A 26174-nucleotide genomic window follows, 5' to 3' on the forward strand; every position below is an offset into this window, starting at 1 on the left:
TTTCGCCCTGACTGTATTAAATGTTGTAGTGTTGTTTTATGTTATCAGATAGGAAATTTAATGAGGATTTCAAATATTTACTTAAAACAGTCATTTTCTTACTTCAAGTGGGTTTTACAGGCCATTTTGTCCCTGACGTTTCTTTCAAATTGTGTCCCTGGCATTTTATATTTTGACACCACTTTTCTCCCTGACTACTTGATTTTCCAAATTTATATATATTACCGATACCAATTCAAACCATCCAAAGTTTAATAAAATAAAACGCACAAATAATTACTAAAATTATATATTGCAATATATATTTGTATTATCCTTAAACAATAGTACGCTTACAATACCACATAAAAAAATACGTAACTAGCTCGAAAATTATTGCACAATGAAAAGCGAAAATCACCTTTCATTATCATTTAAACAAAAGAAAACACAATATAATGACTTCCAAAAAACAATTGAGGAATTAAAGTGAGTAATAATCACTGAACGTACTTAAAACTTAATGGTATGTACAACGCTAAGCACCAGCACAATAAAACCTGGGTTATCAGCGAGCACCATAAACCGGCCCTAAAACTGAGAAATTCAACTAAACGCAGCTGCACAATTACTATCGTTTTAAGACAAGTAGAGTGTAAAATGCAAACAAATCACATTAGGATTTATCACAGCTGAGTCAAGTTTAACTTGACTTTTTTTTTTTGAGTCAATTAGAGGTGGGAAAAGATTTAGTATGCGCCACCTAACAAAATTTACCGTCAATACTATACCGCACAGGCATCAATCCTATAACGTGGCAATAAATAATAATTAACAAACTCTGTCATATCATCGACCTTCGACCGTATTATTAGCTAAACTCCATCGTCTTAGTGGTTCGCATTAACTCCACACGTCCATGGAAATACGTTTTTGCGTCTCCATTTTCTTGTAGTAGGCTTGCGCCTGTTCTTCTGTCATGTTACCTTTGGCTTGAATGATGTTCAGAATGATATTGCGCACGTCAACCGCCATTGATTTTGCGTCGCTAAAAAAGCAGATTTTAAGTTCAAATCTTATGATTTTACAGCAAAAATCGTAACTCACCCACAAATGTACAAATGTCCGTTGTTTTCGAAAATATTCCAAATGGTATCCGCGTCTTGTTCGATTAAATGCGTCACGTAAACTTTCTTGTTTTGGTCTCGGGAGAACGCTACTTTTAGGGTGAGCAATCCGTCCTTTTCGTACTGTCGCCATTCTTCCTCGTACAGAAAATCTTCGATTTTTCTTCGGCAGCCGTAGTAAAGAACAGTTTGGCCCACCTGCAATAAGTTTTCAATCACATGAAACTACTCTCTGTCGCAGGAAAAATGATAGTGACGCCATATTGAAATTATCAAAATAAATCGGCCGATGCACGTCATTGACGTTTAACGCGCCACGTTGCCGGATGTTCAGTTTTTTTTATTAAAACCCAAACTTTACATAAATTTTGTTTTTATTTACTTCTTATATATAAGTTGACGCAGTTTTTTAACAGAAAATTTTTAATAATAATATTAGTCAATATTGAGGTTTTTTTTGTTTCTCGGTAAGTAGTTTTTAGTTGTCATCAACAACAAAAACAAAAACACAATTTTTTTTACCGTTTTCAACAACTTTCGGTGAACTATTACGGACGTGTATTTTGCGATTTTCATTTAAAGCTATAATAACTGAGAAATTGAGCATTCAAAAAACTATGACGTCACATGCAGTTTTTTACTATTTGGCAACGCCGATTTCCACGTCAAGAAAGAAGATCACGTATCACGTCACCCTAACCCTATTTTATTGTTTATGGTTTTGGTTTTGAATTTGTTTATTTTTTATTGCTGCAGACAACAAATGCTACTAGTTGTGAATATGAATTTAAAACAATGCTTTGTACGGTGTTGCAATAATACTTCTCAAGTTTCGCCATCCAAAATGTTTCTACTTGTGCCGAGAAATTCGGAAAACATGGTGCACTTTGGGCAATGATTATGAGGCTTTGGCTGTAAATAGTATATGACTGCTTCGTTTTATACGCAAACGTATGCAAATGCAGTAGGAAATGTTTTTTAAAATTATTTCGTGTAGTTGATTGCAAGTTGTGAGTGAAAATTCAAAAAAAGGTTCATTCCTGATCCAGATATGTATGGATAGAGCTTTTTTATACACAATCAAGTCCAGCCTAAACAAATTGGTTAGAATATTTGTCCTGGAAAGTACAACACACAGCAAACTAGTTTAAACACTGTTCAATGTAAGAAAATCTGTGAATCCTTGAAACTAGGTAAGCAAAACTGGTAAATTGTTCTTCTGTTATTACCAAGAACATTCATTCAAAATTATTACTCTCACAATGAAGGATGCTTTAAAATGTAACTCACATACCTGTGCATGTAACAAGTACCTAATAAATTTACTGTACTAGAAAGCACTTGTACCTACCATTGAGTATAGTGTTGGAGTAAAATCATCCCACTTCAAAGTGTTCAACCACTGTTGGGTTAGATCCGGTAAAAAACTGACACGGTTGGGCTTTTTCCTGAACTGCTGTTACAATGCGGCTTGAAAAACTTATGAACGGCAGCAAACAAAAATAACTTACGCAAATAACCTCAAGTCTTGATTTTAAACAGTAAAAATTCATCTAATCCTCAAAAAACTCAATTTCCACAATACAAACTGTCATCACTATTCCCGCCATATTGGAATTTTTGACAAGCATAGTAGGCGGTGGTAATTTGCATCCTGAGAACACTATCACGTACGTTATGAAATTGAAGGGTCCTTCACTACGTCACAGAGGATGCTGCCCGGCTAATTTTAACTTTCTTTTTAAGCTTTTTGTAAAATTATTAGGGATGTAATATTGAAATGTAAGACGTAATAGGTCGTTTTTATGCATGCTGCATGAAATTTCCTTTAAAATGAGGTGCAAGTCAATATTTTAACAGAAAATTCAAAATGGCGGCCTAAAACGCCATTTTGTCTGTCATTTCTTGAAACTACGTAAAATTTGCTTTAAAATGAGGTGCAAATCAATATTTTGACAGAAAATTCAAAATGGCGGCCTTGAACTGTCAAAAAATACAACTTTTTTTATTTGTCAAGTTACAGTTGACGTCTCGGTGTCATTTTATGTTAAAATTTCCCGGAAAAGACTCTGGTGCAGTCGGTTTTTTGATATCTCAAAAACTAACCGAGTTAGATCTAAAATTTAACTGTCTGTGTTAATTGTGTAAAATTTCTTTGCCAGGAGCTCGGCCGGATTAAGAGACATGAAATCTGACTAAAAAATATTTACAATATAATATGTGATATTATGGTACAGGAAATTTGATGCCCTCTAGCGGCCAAACGGTGTTATTAATCAGCTCATGGGGGGACATTTTTAGAAAGCTTGAAATCTGCTCTATCTTTTTCTTTCTATGACATTTTGACGTAACTTGTCAAATAAGAGAGTAATTTAGGGTCAAAGCAAGGTGTGTCCCAAAATATGTGATTTTAGGCTGAAATAATTTTGACGCCCTCTAGCGTCCAAACGGTGTTATCAATCAGTTCATGGGGGAACATTTTTAGAAAGCTTGAAATCTGCTCTATCTTTTTCTTTCTATGACATTTTGATGTAACTTGTCAAATAAGGAAGTAATTTAGGGTCAAAGCAAGGTGTGTCCCAAAATATGTGATTTTAGGCTGAAATAATTTTGACGCCCTCTAGCGTCCAAACGGTGTTATCAATCAGTTCATGGGGGAACATTTTTAGAAAGCTTGAAATCTGCTCTATCTTTTTCTTTCTATGACATTTTGATGTAACTTGTCAAATAAGGAAGTAATTTAGGGTCAAAGCAAGGTGTGTCCCAAAATATGTGATTTTAGGGTGAAATCATTTTGACGCCCTCTAGCGTCCAAACGGTGTTATCAATCAGCTCATGGGGGGACGTTTTTAGAAAGCTTGAAATCTGCTCTATCTTTTTCTTTCTATGACATTTTGACGTAACTTGTCAAATAATGGAGTAATTAAAATTTTCGTATTCGGAACCTTAAATTCCACTATTGATTGACGACCCCATTGGTTTAGGCTGGACTTGATTGCGCATAAAAAGTTCTATCAAATACATGCCTGGAAAAGGGATTAATCTTTTTTGGTTTTTCACTGACAACTTGCAATAAACTACAAGAAATAATTTAAAAAAAAACATATTTCTTACTGCATCTGCATACGTTTGTGTATAAAACAAAAACCGCTAAAGCCGCCATTAAAAGCGACATTTTAGGCTTTCTAGTATAGGGGGCGGTCGCTTCCATTAGTGCAGATTGGTTCTCAACATTTTCCGGTAATTTAAAAAGTTTTGTTTTTGTTGAATTTTTAAGTGAATTTTTTTAGAAGATTGATCGTACCTGTTTGCCTTCATTCTTGGAGTGATTCCTCTCTTGGACGAATCCTCTGAAAGGAGCTACTCCAGTACCGGGCCCAACCATAATAACTGGCGTTTGAGGTTTGCTGGGTAATCGGAATTGAGATTTCCGAATAAAAATCGGCACAGTCTGGGGAGTTCCGTCCGGAGTAGGGATTTTCTTTTTGAGCCACGTGGTTGCCACACCTAAAACCCACATTCAATAACAACACTGCAAAGTGTGATAACGACCAATCAGACCTTTGTTTATCCGGCCTGTAGGGGTTTTGTACTCGACTACCACAGCTGTCACGTGAACAGTAGTGGGGTGCAACTTAGGGGATGACGATATGGAGTAGTAACGCGGTTGAAGTCTGGGCAACAATTCGCACAAATGGTCCAGGGCAGGTTTGCACGACGGTAAATCTTCAAGAATGTGAACGATGTTGCGGTTTTCTTCGCTGATCCATTTCTGATATAGAGCCTTGCCTGAAATAAACATTTTAATTCGGTAAAAGTGTTCCTCTTACTTAATTAACCAAATAACCTTCAGGGCTGGTACTGGCCATTAATTTGAGTTGTTCTTTTTCGGCGGGATCTGCGCAATACTCGGCTAATTCCTTCAAAACGTGAGTTCTGGGATTCTGAGTAATATCCACGTAATGAGTGAGGGCAGTTCTGTAGCTACAAGGGCACGGGAATGGATGCTTTTTGCTCGATTCTTCGTCGGTATTAATTAACGAAAATATGGTGTCTAGATTCTTCTCGCAGTGTTTGCCAATCTAAAACAACTCATTTCTTTGAACTGTGGTTTTTACAGCGAAAAACACAAACCTTTTCCACCAGTTCGGTGTTGTTGATAGGATACACGGCCAGGTGATCACCGGAATCGTACCGCATTTTCGATTCTTCAATATCAAATTCGATGTGCATGCAACTCCGGTCGCTGTTTTTGAACAGTTCGCGATTGACCAGAATTTTAGATAAGTAGGGATTTTTGGCGTCGTACGGTCTGCAAAATGAGGGAAAAACCGCTGTTACGTTGCACTTTGAAGGTTTTGGAAAATACTTACGGTCTCTGGTTTTTGTGCGAGTGTAATCGGCCCATTTCTCCGGTAAATACTCGGTCGACATTGTCTTCGTGCTCAACCAGTCGATATTGACGCATGCTGACGTCTTCTCCGGTCGATTCAATGCCGAAATACTCACAAACGGCCGGCCAAAATTTGTCCTTCCATGTAATGAAGTCATCTTCAATACTGAAATGAACGATTTACGTTAAAACACGACATTTGACAGATGTTTTTCATGTTTTTTTCTACTTTTTGTGCTTATTGTTGTAGGGTTTTATTTTGTATAGGATTATTTACAATTGTAATAGTTATATTGAGATATTGAAGGCTTCTGAGAGACAAAAACATATCAATTATCTGTTGCAACATGGGTAAGTATTAATTTACAAATTTAAACTGACCAAATACTCCGAAGTAGGCTAAAAAAATAACATTCCAAAACTCTACAGGAGCTCCAAATTGCCTTGCAAAAGCTTACATAACAGCCTAGAAGCTTCCAAAAGCTTTTAGAACAGTCTAAAAGCTTCCATATGCTTCTAGAGCAGTTTAACAGCTTCCAAAAGTATCTAGAACCGTCTACAAGGTTTCAAATGCCTTAAAAGCAGTCCAGAACCCTCAATGCTCTTTAAACTGTTCAAACTCTTTCCGAATGCTTCGAAAGTAGTGTAAAAAGGTTTTAAAACACTACAAAAACTCCAAAATGCTCCTCAAGCAGTCGAAAGCCTTCCAAAATAGCCTAGAAGGTTCCAAAAGCTTTTAGAACACTCTAAAGGCTTCTAAATAATCTTCAACTAGTCTAGAAGCTCTTAAAAAATGTCAAGGTAGTTTAAAAGCTTCAGTATGGTTCTAAAGCAGTTTAAAAGCTTCCAGAAGTTTGTAGAACCGTCCATAAGTTTTCAAATACTTTAAAAGCAGTACAAAAACCTTCCAATGCTTTTTAAACTCTCTAGAAACCTTCCAAATGCTCCTAAAGTAGTCTAAAAAGATTTCAACATACTAGAGAAACTGTAAAAAGCTTCTTAATCAGTCGAAAGCCTTCCAAAAGCTTTTAGAACAGCCTAGAAGCTGTCAAAACATTTCATCATTCGGTCTAAAAGTTTCCTTTTCCTCTTAGAGAAGTTTAAAAGCTTCCAAAAGTTTCAAGAAGCGCCTACAAGGATTGAAATGCCTTAAAAGCAGTCCAGAACCTTCAATGCTCTTTAAATTGTTCAAACTCTTTCCGAATGCTTCAAAAGTAGTGTAAAACGGTTTTAAAACACTACAGAAACTCCAAAATGCTTCTCAAGCAGTCGAAAGCCTTCCAAAATAGCCTAAAAGCTTCCAAAAGCTTTTAGAACACTCTAAAGGCTTCTAAATAATTTTCAGCTAGACTAGAAGCTCTTAAAAATTGTCAAGGCAGTCTAAAAGCTTCCATAAGTTTCAAGAAGCGTCTAGAAGGATTGAAATGCCTTAAAAGCAGTCCAGAACCTTCAATGCTCTTTAAATTGTTCAAACTCTTTCCGAATGCTTCAAAAGTAGTGTAAAACGGTTTTAAAACACTACAGAAACTCCAAAATGCTTCTCAAGCAGTCGAAAGCCTTCCAAAATAGTCCAGGAGCTTCCAAACACTTTTAGAACACTCTAAATCCAGAACGTTCAATGCTTTTTAAACTCTCCAGAAACCTTCTAAATGCTTGTAATGTACGGGTGTGAAGATTTTAAGAATTTCACGTAAAATAACATCTAAAACAACTTTATTGTTGACAAAAATAACAAAAGAGAGGAAAAAATAAGTTAGACCACACAATAATAATCAAAAAAACAAGTTAGGTTAGGTTAAAAACGCAATGTCTCTTTTCGCGAGCAGCGCGTTCCGAAATAAAAACGACACACACAGGAGCGTTCCGTATTTAGCACTATAAAAACAGATTTTTTCGCAACAATGCTCCTAAAGTAGTCTAAAAGGATTTCAAAATACTACAGAAACTGTAAAATGCTTCTTAAGCAATCGAAAGCCTTCCAAAATAGTCTAGAACACTCTGAAGGCTTACAAATAATCTTCAAGTAGTCTAGAAGCTCTTAAAAAATTTCAAGGCAGTCTAAAAGTTTCCGTATGCTTTCTAAAGCAGTTTAAAAGCTTCCATAAGTTTGTAGAACCGTCAATAACTTTTCAAATTTACTTTAAAAACAGTCCACAACTTTCAATGCTTTTTTAACTCTCCAGAAACCTTTCTAAATGCTTCTAAAGCAGTCGAAAGCCTTCCAAAAGCTTTGGAAGCTCTCAAAACATTTCATCATTCAGTCTAAAAGTTTCCTTTTCCTCTTAGAGAAGTTTAAAAGCTTCCAAAAGTTTCTAAAACCATCTACAAGGATTGAAATGCCTTAAAAGCAGTCCAGAACCTTCAATGCTCCTGGAAGTAGTCTAAAAAGACTTTAAAACACTACAGAAACTCCAAAATGCTTCTAAAACACCCGGAAGCCTTTCAAAACAATCTAGAACAGTCAAAAAGATTCCAAATGCTCTTCAACTAGTCTAGAAGCCCCCAAAATATATCAAAACAGTCTACAAGCATCCAAAAAAATTCTAGAACAGTCTAAGAATTTTCAAGTGCCTCTAAAGCATTCCAGAACCTTCAATATGCTCTTTAAACTGTTCAAAACCTTCCAAATGCTCCTCAAGTAGTAACTTAAAAATTTTGCATCTCTGAAAGTATATTGTGCCTTTTTTCATGATTTTAGTGCTATTTAATCCGGATTCTATTTATTCACAAAGTTTTAATAATTAAACCTTCCTATCGTACTACCGAAACTGATAACACTTTAAAAATGATAAATTCGTTATCATTGAAACGTTCAAAGATCATCAGTGGCAACTACAATACCTTAGCGAATTAATTAGGGTCCTGACTGAAGTTCAAACTATAAATCGGTCACGTAGGCACAATTTTGCTTTATGAATATCCAATTGTAATGTTATTATTCCGTATTGTACTTACTTGGCGTCGTCATCGCCCAGACCTAGTTCAAATACTCTGGTGGCTCCCAGTTCCTCCAAACGCTTATCTATATAAATGGCCACTTCGTTGTAGTGCTCGTAGGTCTTGTTGCCCAGTCCAAATACCTGCGAATTTCAATTCAGTCACGATTTTTGCGTGTAATTAACCAAAATACTTACGGCGTAATTTAAACCGGTTAAATCGGCGTCTCCGTTTTGAAGCCACTCGTAAAACTCCATGGCGTTGTCTGTGGGATCTCCTTCACCGTAAGTGGCCATACAAAACACCGCCAGGGAATTGGGAATGTTTTTTAGATTTACCAGTTCTTCCTAAAAAAAATTACGAAAAAGTAATAAACTAGTTATGCCAACATGATGATAAATATTCCTTCAAAGACAAAAATTAGTTGTAACCTAACCTAATTTGACAACAGCTGCTTACAGCGGCTCTAAGCGTTTTCTGGAAAGCGCTAACACCCGCTGTAAAGCGAAATTTGATGGAACTGAGTTGTTGAAGCTAATTTGAGATTAGAGCTTGCTTTAAGCTGCTAACGTTCTTAAAATTACAAAAAGTGCGTAAAACGCGGTTAGATATCCTTTAAGACCCTCAGCTGTTGTAACATAGGCCATCTTGTCTTGTCAGAATGAGTTAAAATGAGATAGACACTGTAAACATTAACACGTCTTGTAATACATTTCTGGGTTCAGCTTTTCTGTAGATAATAACTTACATTCTAAACGTAACAAAAGTGAGTTTTGGTGGAAGGGTTGTTTAGACTGTGACTGAGATCAACTAAAAAATCACACCAATCAAACCTCGTACAGAGTGGTAACCACACCAGAAAATAGAGAGTAAGACACGAAAAAGGTTGAGAACAGTGTCCGCAAACGGCAAAATCACAATAACTCACATTCTAAACGTAATAGAATGGTGATTTTTGGTGGAGAGGTTGTTAGACCTATTTACTGGTAAAACCAGTATCTGAATCTGTCAAAATAAACGTAAACAAACAAACAGCTGTCACATGTACTAAAGAGTATTTCCCAAAAAAAGGTTTTTAGGTTTAACTTCGCATACCACCAAATATAAACAAAACTGTTTTACGACTAACTTCGGAAGTTTCATTCAATTGCGCAGTAGGCGTGTTGCGGATCAAGATGGCGACTTCCGTTTTGGCCGCTTACGGAGTATACCACCTCCTGGGTGCGTATGAAAATGTACGAACTGTATACTGTGACAGGAACCCATCATTGTCAGCTTCTTCTGGCACATTCTATCAACACTTCTCTTGAGAATTCCGTTCTTTGCTTTAAAAAATCGGTCCCCTGATATTTGTTCTTTTCTACTGAAGGTCAAATTTAAAAACAAGAAGGCTATGGAATAATGAGTGATCTCGTGCAACGTTGCCGTGGCAGGGAATTACACCAAACTATTAATTTATAATGACTTGTTCATGGCGTGTCAATTATTGCTATTAAATAACATACAATGTTTCATTTAGCACACAATTCTGATAAACTGTAAACTAAACAAAGTCTGGAATTTTCTTTAAAAACTAAATTATAAGCGACACGTGCGCTGATCCTTGACATCTGCGAGTTTTCGAGATCTTAACGACGCGTGGCCGACACTCTCGAACAAAATCCGACATTGGCCTGCATTACTTTGACGTAATAAGTTACATCACAAACTTGACCATTTAAACTGGTTCCAGTTGAACGAGTATAACAATTAAAGTATTAAACTGCGTGAGGGTAATCTTACCATGTCGCATTCCTCCGGATCGGCCACCATTCCCTTGAGACGGTACCTCACTCCCTCCTTGGCCAAACGGCCGGCAAATTCCTCACCAGTTCCGGTTTGACTGCCGTAAAACACCACCAAACTTCTACCGGACGATTGTAGTTTTTTGATAAACGAGTTTTCGGTGGTGTTTTGCATCGTGATTGACGTTGGCCTGGAAAACCCCAAAAATTAGAAAAAAACCACGTGAAACCTGTCGAAACTCACTGGATTGTGTACGATTTCATGGACAGATTGTTGACAGGACGATTGTTTCGTTTGACCAGCCAAAAACCGATGGCGCCAATAATCAAGGCTAAAACCACAACATCCGCCATGCTGAACAATGATTCGGAAGCCTCTGGAATTTGTTCAGCTCCCACATCAGCGTTAGCTTCCTCCATGATCGAACCCTGCATTAGAAATAATTATAAACTTTGACGTGAATGCAAATTTGGGTTATTGTTTTAAACGGTCTGTAATGTATTCAAAAAACTACGTGCGTAAAACGACTATTACCCATCAAGTTTCATTAATATACTGCTCTAAAACTTAATTAAACAATGACGGAAACGAACAATTATAGCAAATCATTATCTTTTGATCAAGTGTTGTGAAATGGTGATATTAAAAGCGTGTGTACTATCTACGAATTAACATGACTGAAAGTTGAAAAGTAAGCTGTTTTTATGATGTATAATACAATCTTGCAGAAAAACGGTGAATCATTATATTATTCCTATCCTAAACAGATCTAATCAGTTAAAAAAAAACGATAATAATGACTTACAGTTTACATTATTTATTAAGCAGTATGAGAGTAAAATTGCATGCTCATCATTAAAAATAATAATAATAACAATATTTTCTTGATTGATTATTTTTGCATTACCCCAAACACGTTATGTTCAATAGTCCAATGTAATAATGATATTATATAAGCAAATAGGCCCAAAAAAGATAATTAGTCGTCTAGACATTTTAGAACCTAAAATAAAACTAATTACAATCCTAATTCGGTATTACGTTCATTTCGACGTCGACTCAATCAAATATTGCACAAGCCGGCAACTCAGCAGTGAGTTTTGCGCTTTGACATTTCAACTTTCCGTCAATACAACGTTTGTCATTATGTGGGTTGTGAAAAACTGGATATACTGCGAATTGCCAATTCCACATGTTTTGTAGTGTTTTTCAGGTTATTGGATAATATGGGAATTTAATGAGGATTCTAAAACTGTTCTTAAAAACAGCAATTTCCTTACTCCAAGTGGGTCACGTGACTGCCTAGCTAAATTATCCGCTAAAACCACGTGTTATTTGTCACTAATGGTAAAATTTGCCTAGAATCTACAAGAATTAAAGTTTAACACAGTTTTCGAAACGAGACGCGTTCGGAGATTTATGACAATTGTCACGTGACCGTCTAGCTAAATAGTGTTCTAAAATCACGTGTCATTAAAGTTAAAACTGCCAAACTGTGCTCAAAAGTTGCAAAAATCATGGTTTTAAAAAGCTTTCTTGCAGTATTTGGTATAAAACGTGTTTCTGAGGTTTATGTGAGTTATTTTGACGTTAAGTAACTACCTAGCTAAATTATCCTCTAAAACCACGTGATATATGTGACTAATGTCAAAATTTGACTAAAATTTGCAAGATTTACAAGTCCCTTTTAAAAAAATGCAAAAAAAAAAAATGGAAATACAGTTATTAACAAATATACAATTGACTTGAGGGTATTCAATCTCATTTGCCAGTAACTCACCATAATAAACCCAGTAATCCACGACAAAACCGACGACAGCATAATGCCAAAAAAAAAAGTAAGTAAAACTGCAGCAACAAAACACCAACAACACTGAGGATGGTGACCCGGGGGACCGAAACCGCTATAGATGCGTTCGGAACGCGTTCGTTTCGCAAAATAAGTCGTTTCACGTTCTGAGGCTTGTTGATATAAGTTTGCTGATTGGCTTACGTCACGGTGCACGCTCGTTAACAACAAATTGAAGTAACACGACCACGTAATCGTCCGAATGCTAAACGATGTGGCGGATTTTGGTTAACTATTCAGGGTTGAAAGTCAGCCAGTATTTTGTCTGCAAACGAATGTAAATAGCAAACAATACTGCAAAAACCAATTATTTTCTTAAATAGTTCTTTACAGGTACTTAGCAATTCATAATTAGCATGATAAACTGAGCAATTATTATTGTTTATCTTACGAGAGGATTTAATGTTCAATAACCAAAACAGCATGCTGAACGGACCGCAAATTGTTACACACATTTTATGCCAGTCCTCTGGTGTGAATATTTTGCGCACAATGGATGCTGAGTAACGTTATCATTTGAATGACTTTCTTACGCATTAGTATGGACACATTGGTCAGGGTCAAATCAATAGTGTCTGTTATATTATCAACAGGCGCCATCTGCATGAGACACTTTAGTGGCTTAAAGTACATTAATGAAACGTCAACCTTTCTTATTTTGACCAATCACGTGTTGGTTAATATTTTTCCTATGAGCAGAACAAACGTCATTCTGATGTCACGTTTGCTCCATGGTCAAAAACAATGTTTCCTACTTAATACACTCGAAATTCAAATATATGCAACTCATGACATGGACGAAATGGAATTTTTTGCATTGATCAAATTTGAGCCCTATTTACGTACAATACTGTCAGGCGATTTGAAATTCTGACGTAAACACACACATGCATTGTCTCCACCAAAACTATTAATTAGGAACTAAACCCAAAATTCAGTCTGTAGTGGTTCACTGCTGTTATGACTAGAAAGTGCCAATTAACGGTAATTACGTTCAATAATTTTAAAATTGGAAAGGACACAATAAGGTTAAATGCAATACAATAAATAGGAAATAAAGGTAATGAAAACTTAATTTTTCTACTGGGAGTACTTACTCAATCTCCGAACAAATTACACTAGTGTCTGCCTTAAACTTATCACTGCAGCCTTATCAACCAGAATGCAGTTAAAACCACTACTAAAGTATTATCATAATGCAATTTAATGGGGACTGAAAAGATAAACTTGAAGTTGATACAATAAACAATAGATTGTAATAAAATGCTGAATGTTCTGCTTTGAAAACATTTCCAAACACTCTTTGTTACTAAGTAAATTGGAAGCCTTTCAAACATTTTTCTACTGTTTAACCTTTAAAACTAATAACTAGAACCTTTCTATCAGTAAATATTCAATACTAAGTTTGATGGAATCCTCCTGTATTGTGTGCAAATTTGTATTAAACTTTATCTAATTACACAAGTATGACTTAACTAATTATCCTCTGTTAGTTAAGCAATCTACAGTATTTTATCTACAAGCGAAAATTTCAGCATCAAAACTGATTCGCCAAGTCACTCCAACCTTGCTCATACACCAGAAACAAAACTGCTTATTACATAATTATATGGTAATCAAATCCGTCCGGTCAAATTTAATATCAGTTTGCGTTAAGGGACAATATCCACGGGCTGAAATTACTATTTATTCACTGCTAGAATGTTTAAAGTGAATGGTAATTTTTATGGAAATTGCTAATGGAATTTGTACTCTACTAAAGAATCGATGCCGCCCGTGGAAGCTGAATTATAACCGCTAACTCTAATACTACCCTAAGTGACTTACCTTAGTGTGGTTTTGAACTAAAATTAACACAAAAATGTTACAAAATAAACAAAAAAAAAATAATTAACTCAAGTAGGAAATGGTCTCTACCCTGACAGCTCCTCAACTAACCTAACCTATACAATTGTCACTGTCATTAGTGTCATTCATTCGTTCAATCAATTCTGTCAAATGTCATAACTAGTAAGGATGTTTCCTTCGAATCCAAAGCAATAACAACCAAACTCATTTCAAATTTAACTAAACAGCTATAAATCTTCGTGACGATTTGATATTATTAGTTTCTGGTCGTCTTCGAGAAACCATTTCCGATATACTAGAGCAGGATCGATCATCCAATGTTTATGAAAAGTGATGGCGTCTTTGTTTGCTAGTCGACCAGCCGCGTAATCGTCAGGACGGGCCTAGATTTAATAAAAAGTTTATTTACCTTTAAGTAGCTTTAAAACTCACTTGGTGTAATTGAGGGACGTGTATTAAGGGTATTTTTAAAGTATCGGCGCACGCTCCTATGACCATATCGTCTGGAGAGTCAGGTCGCAGACAAGTGCACTCTAACGCTAAAATATGTAGCGCAGCTTTGTTAATCAGTACACCAGCTCCTCCTGTCGGGTAATTAAACCCTTGAAGCCCAAAACGGTACCTTTCACCAAGTATCAAAGGGCTGGAAGTATTTGGATAGCAATTTGTTAGCCGGGCTAATCTTGAAACACTTAACGTAAATTGTAGTAATGTACACTGACAGTCAAAAATTGTATTACCTAAGTATTGTATCATCATCCACTAAAGCAACCCATTGCAAGTTGGTCTTGATTAAAAATTCATTATCTAGAAATTGCAAAATGTTTATGGTTTTCTTACAGTGTCCTTGTTCAGTATTCTCGACGTTTACAGTAACTGTTGGTACTTGGTCATCTAAAACAAAGCAAAATAACATTGACATTGACACTTCTAGTTAGTTCATTTTACCCTGGAAATCGCTGAAAAATGTATACTCCCGAACGTAAGGAAGCCAAGTCTGTTTGACAGTTAGCACGCGAGTGTCGTGGAACTTTTGACAGGTTTTGACAGCAAAAAATATAGCGGACACATCGGCACCACCCTATAAATTATAGTTAACCAAAACTGCTGAGTATAAGTCCTAAATACATACTTACGCAAGGTTTGAACTTTTTCGGATATGTGGCGCAATCTAGGTTTTCCGCACTACAAAACTTGGGGTTGTGTTCAATCATCGGACCTGCTCCCTCATCATAAACGAATAAAGCAAATTCATGACCGGAATCGATATGGAATTGGTTCTGTTGCTTCAAACCAGTTTGCATACGCTTGTGTAGTCTGAGTTAAAAAACAATCACAACAAAGTAGGTAAAAGGTTGAGGTTTGATACCTTTTTAAGAGTGGAATAGTCATGGCAAAACCGGATCCTAAATGTGGATACGCAAAAAACGTTGGGTTGTCATGAAACGCAAAATGGTGGATTATAGTCGCTTCAGAATCGTGCAACGCATGACCAACCCAAAGTTCCTAACAATTGCACTAAAACACCCTGTATCGATAATTATTTATACTTACGTTGCTACTGGTGTACTTTGCCAATTCATTTAAAAGAACTACACTATTAACGTTTGTGTATTCTTCCAGTACAATAACCCACTGGAACTCGTTTACACGCTCATTTACGATCAAAATGGGCTCAATCAGTGGAATTATAGTCCAATCAGCTCCATTTTTGGAAAAATGTTCAGGTGAAATGAAAATTTGAGGGGTCGTCTGCAATAACGAGGAACTTAAATCGATCGTTTTAAACCATCCCTACATGTTGAAGGAAGAGTTGTGTTCACCCTAACCTCAAACTGTACAGTTTGTTTACAAATTTGGATTGTTGTGAAAATTTCTTTGATTTTAATGGTGAATTTAACAGTGTAAATTACAAACTATAATATATAGGACTAGTGACTTACCAAGTTTAACAAAATGTATTGACTTTCAATGGTTTGTTTCAAATCCTGAATCAAGCCTTGGTTGTAGCTACTGTTCTGACCAATTATTACATAGAGAACATTCTGCTTATCTGCCGAGTCCTTTGTGTTAATTACCACTAGGTAAGTTTTTATAAACACTTACCAGCCTTTCCAAGTGAGAGAAGTAAAGCAAAATTAACAAAGAGTATTAAGATTAGTTGGTTGTTAAAACTATGGCCATTTGATGTAAACATGTTATGTTTTTGTTGGCTATTTCTCAGATTCTTCTGTACAGTCATAAAAATTGTGATAATGTTTAGTAGTAGTAAATTAATAAATTTAGAACAACACTACAATCCAATAATTGTCAGCTGGAATAAAACTAGAACTGTCATTGTCAGCTGGAGGACAAACAAAGTTTTCAGAAACGTTTTTCTTTTCCAGGTACGTGACAGAAAACTTGTTGTAGATTACTTCGCAGTTTTATATAAAAGTAAGTACATAGGAGGAATTAATTATTTGTTGTGTTGTCGATTACGTCATCTGTAGTACTATAAAATAACAGCTGGGTTTAAAGCACGGCTAACTGGTTAATCTTGCGTCCAGCAGATGGCGCAGTTTGGCGGCTAATTTTAAAACCGATCGCGTCCAACTGCGGGCAAGATTTGGTTTTTCAAGTTAGTCGATGAAAGCCCGCGAAAGCAGAAAAATGTCCGGGTCGGAATAAATAAAGCGCTCAAAAGCGCGCTCTTTACATCGCCAAAAATAAAAACTTTCCCCAAATAATGTTCTAACGCCAATAACGAGTTTACGTTTAAAGTCTTTTAATTAAAAGTGCAAATTAACTAAAACTCTAGTTATCATGGAGCGGAGAACTTGTTCTAGTGCGCTGTGGTTTGGTGTTTTGTTTTGTTTAAACATTTTGTCAGTCCGCTGTTTTAACGTTGAGTCGTTTAATTATGCGGTGTACGAATCTCAGGAACGGTCTATGTTTGGCTTTACAGTGGCAATCCATAAACAAGGATACAATAGGGGATGGTAAGCCACTTTTTTAATTTGCTGCATAATTTGCATATTTATAGAAGTGATGATTATTGTTAACATCCTTTTTCGACCCACTGTAGTTGTAGGTTCCAGGTTATCGACTAATTTTTGGTTTTATCACTGTTTGTTGTGTTTATATGTGTGTGGTTTTGATTTAACACCGACCTTTAGCAAATTACAATTCTACCAGAATAACATAACTTGGCTTGGGGGTGTCAGTAATTTAAAAATAAAAAATTCAATTTGCAGCAATCAACGAATTTATCGCGGTCTAAGCCAATTACCTTCTCGTAAATTGAAACTGGGAGAATTCGTGCCATTCTCACATTTTTTTCCCATATTAATGCCATTTTTACAGCGCTCTAAAACTGTTTAGTTAATTGAATGATTGAGGATGCTTCTTGCCGTTTAGATGCGCTAAATACCATTTAGCCAAGATCACAGTAATTTGTAACAGAAGGTGATGTTATTAAAATGAGTGAAAAACAGTGACGGAGTCGATATTGATTATTATCCAAACGTGATTGAATAAAATATGGGTAAAATAAACGTGACCAGCACTGATGGTTACGCAACCAAAACATTGTGGATTTAAATAATTCGCGCCTGTTGTCTATACCATGTGTTATTTATTAAAACTTCTATTTCAAGAACAACTTGTTTATTGAAAATTACTATTATGCGACTGCCGGACGCCGCATAACATAATAACCTACAAAAGCACCTCAATCGGTTGCCAAGACTCGTTAAGTATTGGAATCGGAGTATGTCTTAATTGACCTAAGTGGTTCTCGCATTATGCAACTTAAGCTTCAACTTAAAAACCCTAAAATTAGTTTTATCACTAGAATGGACTAAATTTAGCAAATATTTTCAATTAGACTAACGGATCACGTGATACCGGTTGCAATTTCCACACACAGTCACATGGTCAGTTGTCAAATAACGTCACAGACTCTGCTTTAATAAAACCGCTCTCCACACTTGTTCATTTTTAGGCTTGTTTTAGAAAGAGCAATCTTTTTCCAAGTCAGACAAATAGTAGATTTTCATTGGTTGAATGCTCACGTGACTTATAACCAATGGCCGCCGTGGTCACGTGATGCTTTGTTTATTTCGAGCATACATTGTCAGGTGACTTGGCTGTCACTAACTACAAATTTCAAATTGCCAATTTAATTTAACGAACCAATGATCATTTTTTGGCTTGACAGGAAGTTAAACCAAAAAAAAAGTCAAGAACTAAACTAATTCTTTCAAGTGTATGTGCTGAGAATGATTGATGAACTCCGTTTTCGACTAACATTTGGACGGCTTCATTTCCGCTTTTACGCCCTAAAAAGTTACAAACGATGGCCCTTTGTCCTTTGCGGTCGCGCTCCAAGGTTTCTTTCGGCTTGATAAATCGCTATCGACTTGGCACACTCAATATACCGATGTGGGTTAATAATAAACATGTTTAATCATGCCGATTAGTGACTAACGGCCAAATATTTGGAGCTTACCGGTGAAATTGCTTTCGCTCTCATTTAGGTAATGACCTGCACGATTAACGAAGTAATTTGGAAGAGTTACTTGTCGTAAACGACCTCTGACACATTTTTGCTTCCTTATTCAATCAAAAACCTAGAAAATCCTACAAGTAAATTATCCCATTTGGAACGCCAGTTACTGGACGGATTAAGAACTAGATTTGCGTCCATGTGATTGGCAAATCTAATTTGCATTTAAAATTAGCAATTTTAGAGAGACAATCCTGTAACTTCTATCCAAAATAATTAATAAAAAAGTAAATAAAACATTGATTGATGTTTTTCTTAAACTGTGATGTAAAAATAAATAAGTTAAAGAAACGTACGTTAATATATCGGCAACATTAGTGACCTAATTGTATGTATTTAAATCCAAAATTACCGTTTATTTGACAATATTCGAGTATATCAAGCCAATATGGTATACTATAGCACAAGCCGGCAACACCGCCGTTTGAGTTGAAGTTGACGTTTGTGCGTTAAATTTCACATTTGACATTTCTACATGACGTTTTGTTATTTTTGTTTTCAATTCCACTAATTTAGTGCTAGTTGTGCATTAATATAAATGTTTTTCCTGTTTATCGTGTCCAAAGTGAAAACTGTGGTGATAATCGACTGGATTGGCATCCTTACGAAGTGGCAATTCTGTTGGAAGGATCATTAATTTACGGTATGTTGTTTTGCAGATGTAATTATTCAAAATCAAGCCTAACGTCTGACAGTACGTTATAGAATTCTCTATTTAACTACTTAAAGGGCTTGAATGCTTGATTTAGATATAAAATTTGAGTATATAAAGTTTTAGTTGCTTTTTTGACCAATCACAAACTAAAAACATACACATCATGTGACCCTAAAATCACTTGCAGTGTTTAGGTCACGTGCTGTCATTTTTTTTGAGACTCAATTTGCGCTTTTTTAAATATTTTAAGCTTCCCACCACAAATGTCTGAAAAACTGAAAAAAACTAACTGTTGAGTACAAATTTCTTATCTGTTCGATTCTGTAAATTGCTTGACCATATCGGTAAAGTACCCAAGTGACAGTCGTTGTCTTGTCTGGGAAACAAAAGAAATTCCCTGACGACCTGATCGCGCAGATAAATTTCAACGCGCCGGTTATTTGTCACGAAATTAGGCGCAGAGACTTTTTGCCGTGCCGGAAAGTGCCCCCGATCCTTTACCGGTCCATTTAAGGAAAACGGCAATAAAAATTACAATGGAAATTAATACGTTTCGAACGATTCGAGTGGCTTTTTGTATCCGCAGGAGAACGTCGTCTAGATTTTTCCAAGCCGTTGCGGAATGTAAATAAAAGAATTCCCATAACAAAGTTAAAATTAGTTAACGCCACGGAATGTCGCCTACATCATCGCCGTGACGTTTTTTCCATTCGATTTTCTTTGTAAATGGAAATATCAATCGTTATTCAGATGCCGTTTTGTGATCTCTGGATATTGATAAAAAGCAACGTCAATTATTTTTACATTCAGTAGAATATGTATTATTGTTCTTTTTTTGTTTAGTATTCATCAAACGTTTCACCTCCCACATTTAGCAAAGGATGCATTTGAATGCTGTTTTAGGACTCACAGACCGAATATCACAAAAGGAGAAAACGGAACTTTGGAGTAAATCGTTTCCAACCAAGTTGGACAGTTAGTCGTTTTTCATCGTAAAGGTCATCAAACTGAGCTTTTTTCCGAGCTGTCGATCCCGAGAAACATTACAGAAGAAGGAAAATCGAAATGGGAATAGACGAGAGAACCAGTCAATACCGCATTTTTAACATTCGTACGGTACCCAGAGCTGCCAGGTTCCGTCGCATTAGAATGATGTATTGGCTTTATTTGGTTCGTCCATTATACGGGAAGAACATTATTTGCGCGGACGATAGTGGCATTTTCATTCTGGTTATCTATCGGAAAACTGCTTTAATGATGTTTAGGTACAGTCCATACGAAATATTTGGTCAAGTTATATCCTGCTAAATATCTGGAAAAATTAACGTTCATACAGAATACGTTTAAAAATTTGTTCTATAATTCCAGCGTTGCCACAACTGTATAAAACTAGTGGCAGCAAACCATTTTTTGATCAATAACCTTAATAACTGATGCTATTTTTCGATTTTGCTATTTAACCCACATACTTTTTGTTTTAATAATTTTCTCTCCAAATGTTATCGTTTTTCAGATAATAAGCGTTAGCGTTAGCATTTTTTTTACCACTTTTTACGGAAAATTCAAAATGGCGGCCTGGAACGCCATTTTGTCTGTCATTTCTAGAAACTACGTGAAATTTCCTTTAAAATGAGGTGCAAGTCAATTTTTTTGCAGAAAATTCAAAATGGCGGCCTGGGACGCCATTTTGTGTGTCATTTCTTGAAATTACGTGAAATTTCCTTTAAAATGAGGTGCTAGTCAATATTTTGACAGAAAATTCAAAATGGCAGCCTGGGACGCCATTTTGTCTGTCATTTCTTGAAACTACGTGAAATTTCCTTTACAATGAGGTGCAAGTCAATATTTTAACAGGAAATTCAAAATGGAGGCTTACGACGCCATTTTGTCTGTCATTTCTTGAAACTACGTGAAATTTCGTTTAAAATGAGGTGCAAGTCAATTTTTTTGCAGAAAATTCGAAATGGCGGCCTGGGAAAATTCAAAATGGTGGCCTTGTTTACCAGCTCTAGTTGCGCTTTAGCGTTTCAAAAATCAATCAGAGTAATATAAACAAGATGAAGTGCGAAACAAAAGAACGATCTTTCCCTAGTTTATCCAATAAGTACAGTCCAGGTGTAAAAATAAAGCCGAAAGGATCATAAACCGAGGTTGAATTGGGTCATTCGAGCGATAAAAGTGCACGACCCAGTTGGGCGTCCCGATTCGCCCCTGACGCGCCCATCCGCATTTAGAGACAACGCTAACGTCATCCTAGAGCGATCAGGCTAATCGGTCAACTCAAGAAGCACTTTCGTCTTCGTTCAATAACGAACCGAAATTGTTAGATAAATTACTCAACAGTTTACAGTTCAATATGTAGGTTTATTTGTAACTCGTGTACATTAGGCAACACTGCCTTAAATGACATGTGTCAATTGTCAAACGATATGAAAATCCATAACGTGAACAATGAAATGAGTAAAAGTAAAAAAAACTGGAGGAGAAAGAAGCTTTTCGTTGGGCGGCCGTGCACTTCCAGATATGGGCGCAGAAACTGTTGCTGCAAAAAAGCGTCGCCGTCGCATTACGACCCAGCAATTACGAATTACCATCGAGATATAGCGAAACGTATCGCTCAAAGTAAAAAGAGAAGAAGAATGGAATTACCGGGGATGGCCGGTTCATACAAATTTCGGTTATTGTCGACAATCGGATCGAGCGGATCCATATTTGGACGGAGGCGCATTTGCATAGCCGCGCTCCTTTTGCGGTTTCGTGACGGCGTTTTTGTACTAAGAACGTGACGCTTTTATTCGTCGTCGAACCGAAAACAGCAAAACGGGCTCCTTGTCAATGTCGCATTTACAACAAACCATCTTTACACAATTTCATGTTTTATCGGTTTCTCGATTTGGCGCACCGTGTAACTTAACAGCCGCATACACACGCGTCACTGGGTGACAGCGAAAAGAAATGACAGTTATCAGTAAAATAACTGTCGTGGAAAATTTACATGACACAGTGAAGCTCATGTGCTTAAAACTGTCATTTTCACACCACAAATGGGTTTTACAGGCGATTTTGTCCTTGACTGTCCTTTCAAACTGTGTTTCTAGCAGTTCAAATTTTGACACTGTTTTTCTAACTGACTATACTCGATTTTTTAGTGTTTTTTTTAGACTATTGGATAGGAAATTTAATGAGGATTCCAAAAATGTGCTTAAAACTGTCATTTTCACACCACAAATGGGTTTTACAGGCGATTTTGTCCTTGACTGTCCTTTCAAACTGTGTTTCTAGCAGTTCAAATTTTGACACTGTTTTTCTAACTGACTATACTCGATTTTTTAGTGTTTTTTTTAGACTATTGGATAGGAAATTTAATGAGGATTCCAAAAATGTGCTTAAAACTGTCATTTTCACACCACAAATGGGTTTTACAGGCGATTTTGTCCTTGACTGTCCTTTCAAACTGTGTTTCTAGCAGTTCAAATTTTGACACTGTTTTTCTAACTGACTATACTCGATTTTTTAGTGTTTTTTTTAGACTATTGGATAGGAAATTTAATGAGGATTCCAAAAATGTGCTTAAAACTGTCATTTTCACACCACAAATGGGTTTTACAGGCGATTTTGTCCTTGACTGTCCTTTCAAACTGTGTTTCTAGCAGTTCAAATTTTGACACTGTTTTTCTAACTGACTATACTCGATTTTTTAGTGTTTTTTTTAGACTATTGGATAGGAAATTTAATGAGGATTCCAAAAATGTGCTTAAAACTGTCATTTTCACACCACAAATGGGTTTTACAGGCGATTTTGTCCTTGACTGTCCTTTCAAACTGTGTTTCGAGCAGTTCAAATTTTGACACTGTTTTTCTAACTGACTATACTCGATTTTTTAGTGTTTTTTTAGACTATTGGATAGGAAATTTAATGAGGATTCCTAAAATGTGCTTAAAACTGTCATTTTCACACCACAAATGGGTTTTACAGGCGATTTTGTCCTTGACTGTCCTTTCAAACTGTGTTTCGAGCAGTTCAAATTTTGACACTGTTTTTCTAACTGACTATACTCGATTTTTTAGTGTTTTTTTAGACTATTGGATAGGAAATTTAATGAGGATTCCAAAAATGTGCTTAAAACTGTCATTTTCACACCACAAATGGGTTTTACAGGCGATTTTGTCCTTGACTGTCCATTCAAACTGTGTTTCTGTTAGTTCAAACTTTGACACTGTTTTTCTCTCTGACTGTACTCAATTTGGTAGTGTTTTTTTAGGTTAGTAGATAGGAAATTTAATGAGGATTCCAAAAATGTGCTTAAAACTGTCATTTTCTCACTCCAAGTGAGTTTAACAGACGATTTTGTCACTGACTGTGTTTTCAAACTTTGGCAGCATTTTTCTCCCTGACTGTACCGAATTTAGTGATATTTTTTTAGGCTATTGGATAGGAAATTTAATAAGGATTCCAAAAATGTGCTTAAAACTGTCATTTTCACACTACAAGTGGGTTTTACAGGCGATTTTGTCCTTGACTGTCCTTTCAAACTATGTTTCTGTTAGTTCAAATTTTGACACTTTTTTTCTCTCTGGCTGTACTCAATTTGGTAGTGTTTTTTTAGGTTAGTGGATAGGAAATTTAATGAGGATTCCAAAAATGTGCTTAAAACTGTCATTTTCACACCACAAATGGGATTTACAGGCGATTTTGTCCTTGACTGTCCTTTCAAACTGTGTTTCTGTTAGTTCAAACTTTGACACTGTTTTTCTCTCTGACGGTACCGATATGTTTTTTGTTTTTTTTTTGGCTATTGAATAGGAAATTTAATGAGGATTCCAAAAATGTACTTAAATCAAACATTTTCCCACTAGAAGTGGGTTTTACCAGCGATTTTGTACCTGACTGTCCTTCCGAACTGTGTTTCTTTTACTTCAAAATTTGACACTGCTTTTATCCCAGACTGTACCACATTTTATACGGTTTTTCCAAGTAACTGAATAGGAAATTTAACGAGGATTCCAAAAATGTGCTTAAAACTGTCATTTTCTCGTTCCAAGTAGGTTTACAGGCGATTTTGTCCTTGACTGTCCTTTCAAACTGTGTTTCTGGCAGTTCAAACTTTGACACTGTTTTTCTGACTGACTATACTCGATTTTTTAGTGTTTTTTTAGGTTAATAGATAGGAAACTTAATGAGGATTCCAAAAATGTGGATAAAACTGTCATTTTCTCACTCCAAGTGAGTTTAACAGACGATTTTGTCGCTGACTGTCTTTTCAAACTGTGTTTCTGCCAGTTCAAACTTTGACAGCGCTTTTCTCTCTGACTGTACCGAATACCTATTGTTTTCATTCGATTGGCAATCTGAAGCCAAGCCTTCTTCAAGGCATTATTATCCTTGTGTGCTTAGAATCCCACAAAATAGGGAACTTTGGACAAAATCAATTAGCGTAGTGTTAAAATCGTTTTCGTTCATCTCCACGGACATATTTGCTTGTGAACCAAGCTTGAGTAGTTTGTGATTGGTCAAAATAAGCAGTTTACAGCGACAAACGATGATTGTCATTTAAACAAATACTGCCTAAACCAATTTACTTTAACATCCTTGCTGAATAATCACAGGCAATTTCTAAATTTAAAATAATGTCTTGAAACTTGTATTATGCCACCAATAAGTAGCAAAACAAAAATTGATCGTGGAGTCAGTTTCCGTTTTAGTCATCACAAAAACTGAATCACCTCGCAGGTTGAATCTGCCCACGTCCCGTAGGTTTGGCAAGACACCAACGATAATTTAGTACATTTTCTCCGGGTCGTGGTTTTTATTTCGGACATCTGCTTGTTATTGTTGCGCGATTGAGATAATATTTTCCCAGTCTCGTAGAAAAAATTCCAGCCTAAAGATTGTTTTAACTTTCAAATTAATATGCTAGACGGATAGTAGGAGAAAAAAAACTGGTTAACGTTACCGAAAGTCTTCACGTGCATTTCGACACCCAAAAGTGTCACCGGAGAAATTAAAAATGATAAATCGGGCACCTGACACGGTTCCTTCTTTGAAACGGGGTGAATGATGAACTCCAGTCAGGTAAAGTTTAGAAATATTAACGAGCCGCCCCTGTATCGTACAGTCGGGGCAGATTGTGCAATAATTTTCAATAAACAACTAAACGGTGTCATTGTCAGCGCGAATTACTGCCGACCTACATACACCTGAATGTGTATAGGAACAATATGTCCACCGTTCAGGCCTGATCTGAACATTGTCGATTGTTAATCTTGCTGGACGGTTGCCCGATGCTAAGTCATTCGATTCTATTTTATTTTCAAGTGCATGTATTTATATTCTATTATTTTCAATTAGTTGTTATGCTAAATATTGAAAGTAATAACTAAAATTACCTATTACGTTATTTGTATAGACCTGACATGACGGCGTTTCTAATAATAAACATATGGCAACCCTGCTCTGTCAAAAGTCAGCGGTTTGTCACTTCTGACAGATAGATGCCATTCAGCCATTGTAATTTTTTAATTTCGATCTGTAATTACATGAATTTTTAATTTGCAACTGTACGGATGTTCTAGGGTTCTGGTTGGTGCTCCGGAAGCGCAATCGAGGAACCAACCATCCACCGTGAGACAGGGCGGTGCAGTTTTTAAATGCCGAATCGACGGAGACGATTCCTGCGAAGAAATCCCGTTCGACAAAGATGGTAAGCATATCGAAATTATACGCCCAAAAAAATTAAAACCGTCCAAATTACACGTTTATTATATTACCACCGTGCTGTAAGCAAGAAAAACTCACGTCAAAATGCTAATTACGGCACGTAGGTAGCGATTTAGTAATCACGGCGCCTGCAGTCACTTTCGGTTTTTCAAAATCGAGGTGACCGCGCCCACGCGCCTATATAGCAACAACGTTCATTCATAAACACACACACACACATACGGTCACAGTCTAAGCGACGTTCCTGGGTACCGCCAGACTGGCTGTTAACATGTCATTGGGTACCGAAGATATCAAGTGCGGCACTATACACGCTCTTAATTAGCGCCACTAA

The 26174-nt window shown here is 36.3% G+C and overlaps 2 protein-coding genes and 1 long non-coding RNA gene across 8 annotated transcripts in view; 2 read left to right on the forward strand and 1 right to left on the reverse strand.

Annotated features, from left to right (window-relative positions):
• Positions 1–273: 273 nt before the first annotated feature.
• On the reverse strand, positions 274–16174 carry LOC145728234 (NADPH--cytochrome P450 reductase-like). Of its 4 annotated transcripts, XM_081978315.1 has the most exons (20): positions 16025–16174; positions 15862–15971; positions 15473–15670; positions 15288–15424; positions 15055–15235; positions 14867–14999; positions 14659–14812; positions 14351–14609; positions 14178–14301; positions 10465–10654; positions 10219–10411; positions 8634–8783; positions 8455–8579; positions 5480–5665; positions 5241–5418; positions 4954–5188; positions 4668–4895; positions 4411–4613; positions 1087–1304; positions 274–1027 (listed from the first exon to the last, which is right to left on the reverse strand). In XM_081978315.1, exons 1-20 carry the CDS (start codon positions 16158–16160, stop codon positions 883–885), a joined length of 3483 nt encoding a protein of 1160 aa, XP_081834441.1. In that variant the 5' UTR covers positions 16161–16174; the 3' UTR covers positions 274–882. The 4 variants fall into 4 exon arrangements, with proteins under 4 accessions (XP_081834441.1, XP_081834439.1, XP_081834440.1 ...); XM_081978313.1 differs by lacking the exons at positions 14178–14301; positions 14351–14609; positions 14659–14812; ... (4 more) ...; positions 15862–15971; positions 16025–16174 and adding an exon at positions 13898–14038 and having other exon boundaries at positions 10465–10649; XM_081978314.1 differs by lacking the exons at positions 14178–14301; positions 14351–14609; positions 14659–14812; ... (4 more) ...; positions 15862–15971; positions 16025–16174 and adding an exon at positions 13168–13186 and having other exon boundaries at positions 10465–10649.
• LOC145728240 (uncharacterized) lies at positions 1792–4834 on the forward strand. Its single transcript, XR_014178028.1, has 2 exons — positions 1792–2020; positions 4287–4834. It is a non-coding gene; the product is annotated as an uncharacterized LOC145728240 (long non-coding RNA).
• The window catches only part of LOC145728231 (integrin alpha-PS2-like), a 41536-nt gene continuing 31286 nt past the window's right edge, over positions 15925–26174 (forward strand). For 2 of the 3 annotated variants that reach the window (XM_081978303.1, XM_081978304.1), the window contains exons 1-2: positions 16534–16899; positions 25696–25823. In XM_081978303.1, the coding sequence (XP_081834429.1) occupies positions 16724–16899; positions 25696–25823 (304 nt within the window). In that variant the 5' untranslated portion in view covers positions 16534–16723. Of the gene's footprint in view, positions 16003–16305; positions 16355–16533; positions 16900–25695; positions 25824–26174 lie in introns of those variants that run through there. The other variant, XM_081978305.1, reaches the window with a different exon arrangement.

The sequence above is a fragment of the Ips typographus genome, linkage group LG4 (assembly GCF_016097725.1).
Source record: "Ips typographus isolate SLU linkage group LG4, UJ_Ityp_2.0, whole genome shotgun sequence".
Taxonomy (NCBI): domain Eukaryota; kingdom Metazoa; phylum Arthropoda; class Insecta; order Coleoptera; family Curculionidae; genus Ips; species Ips typographus.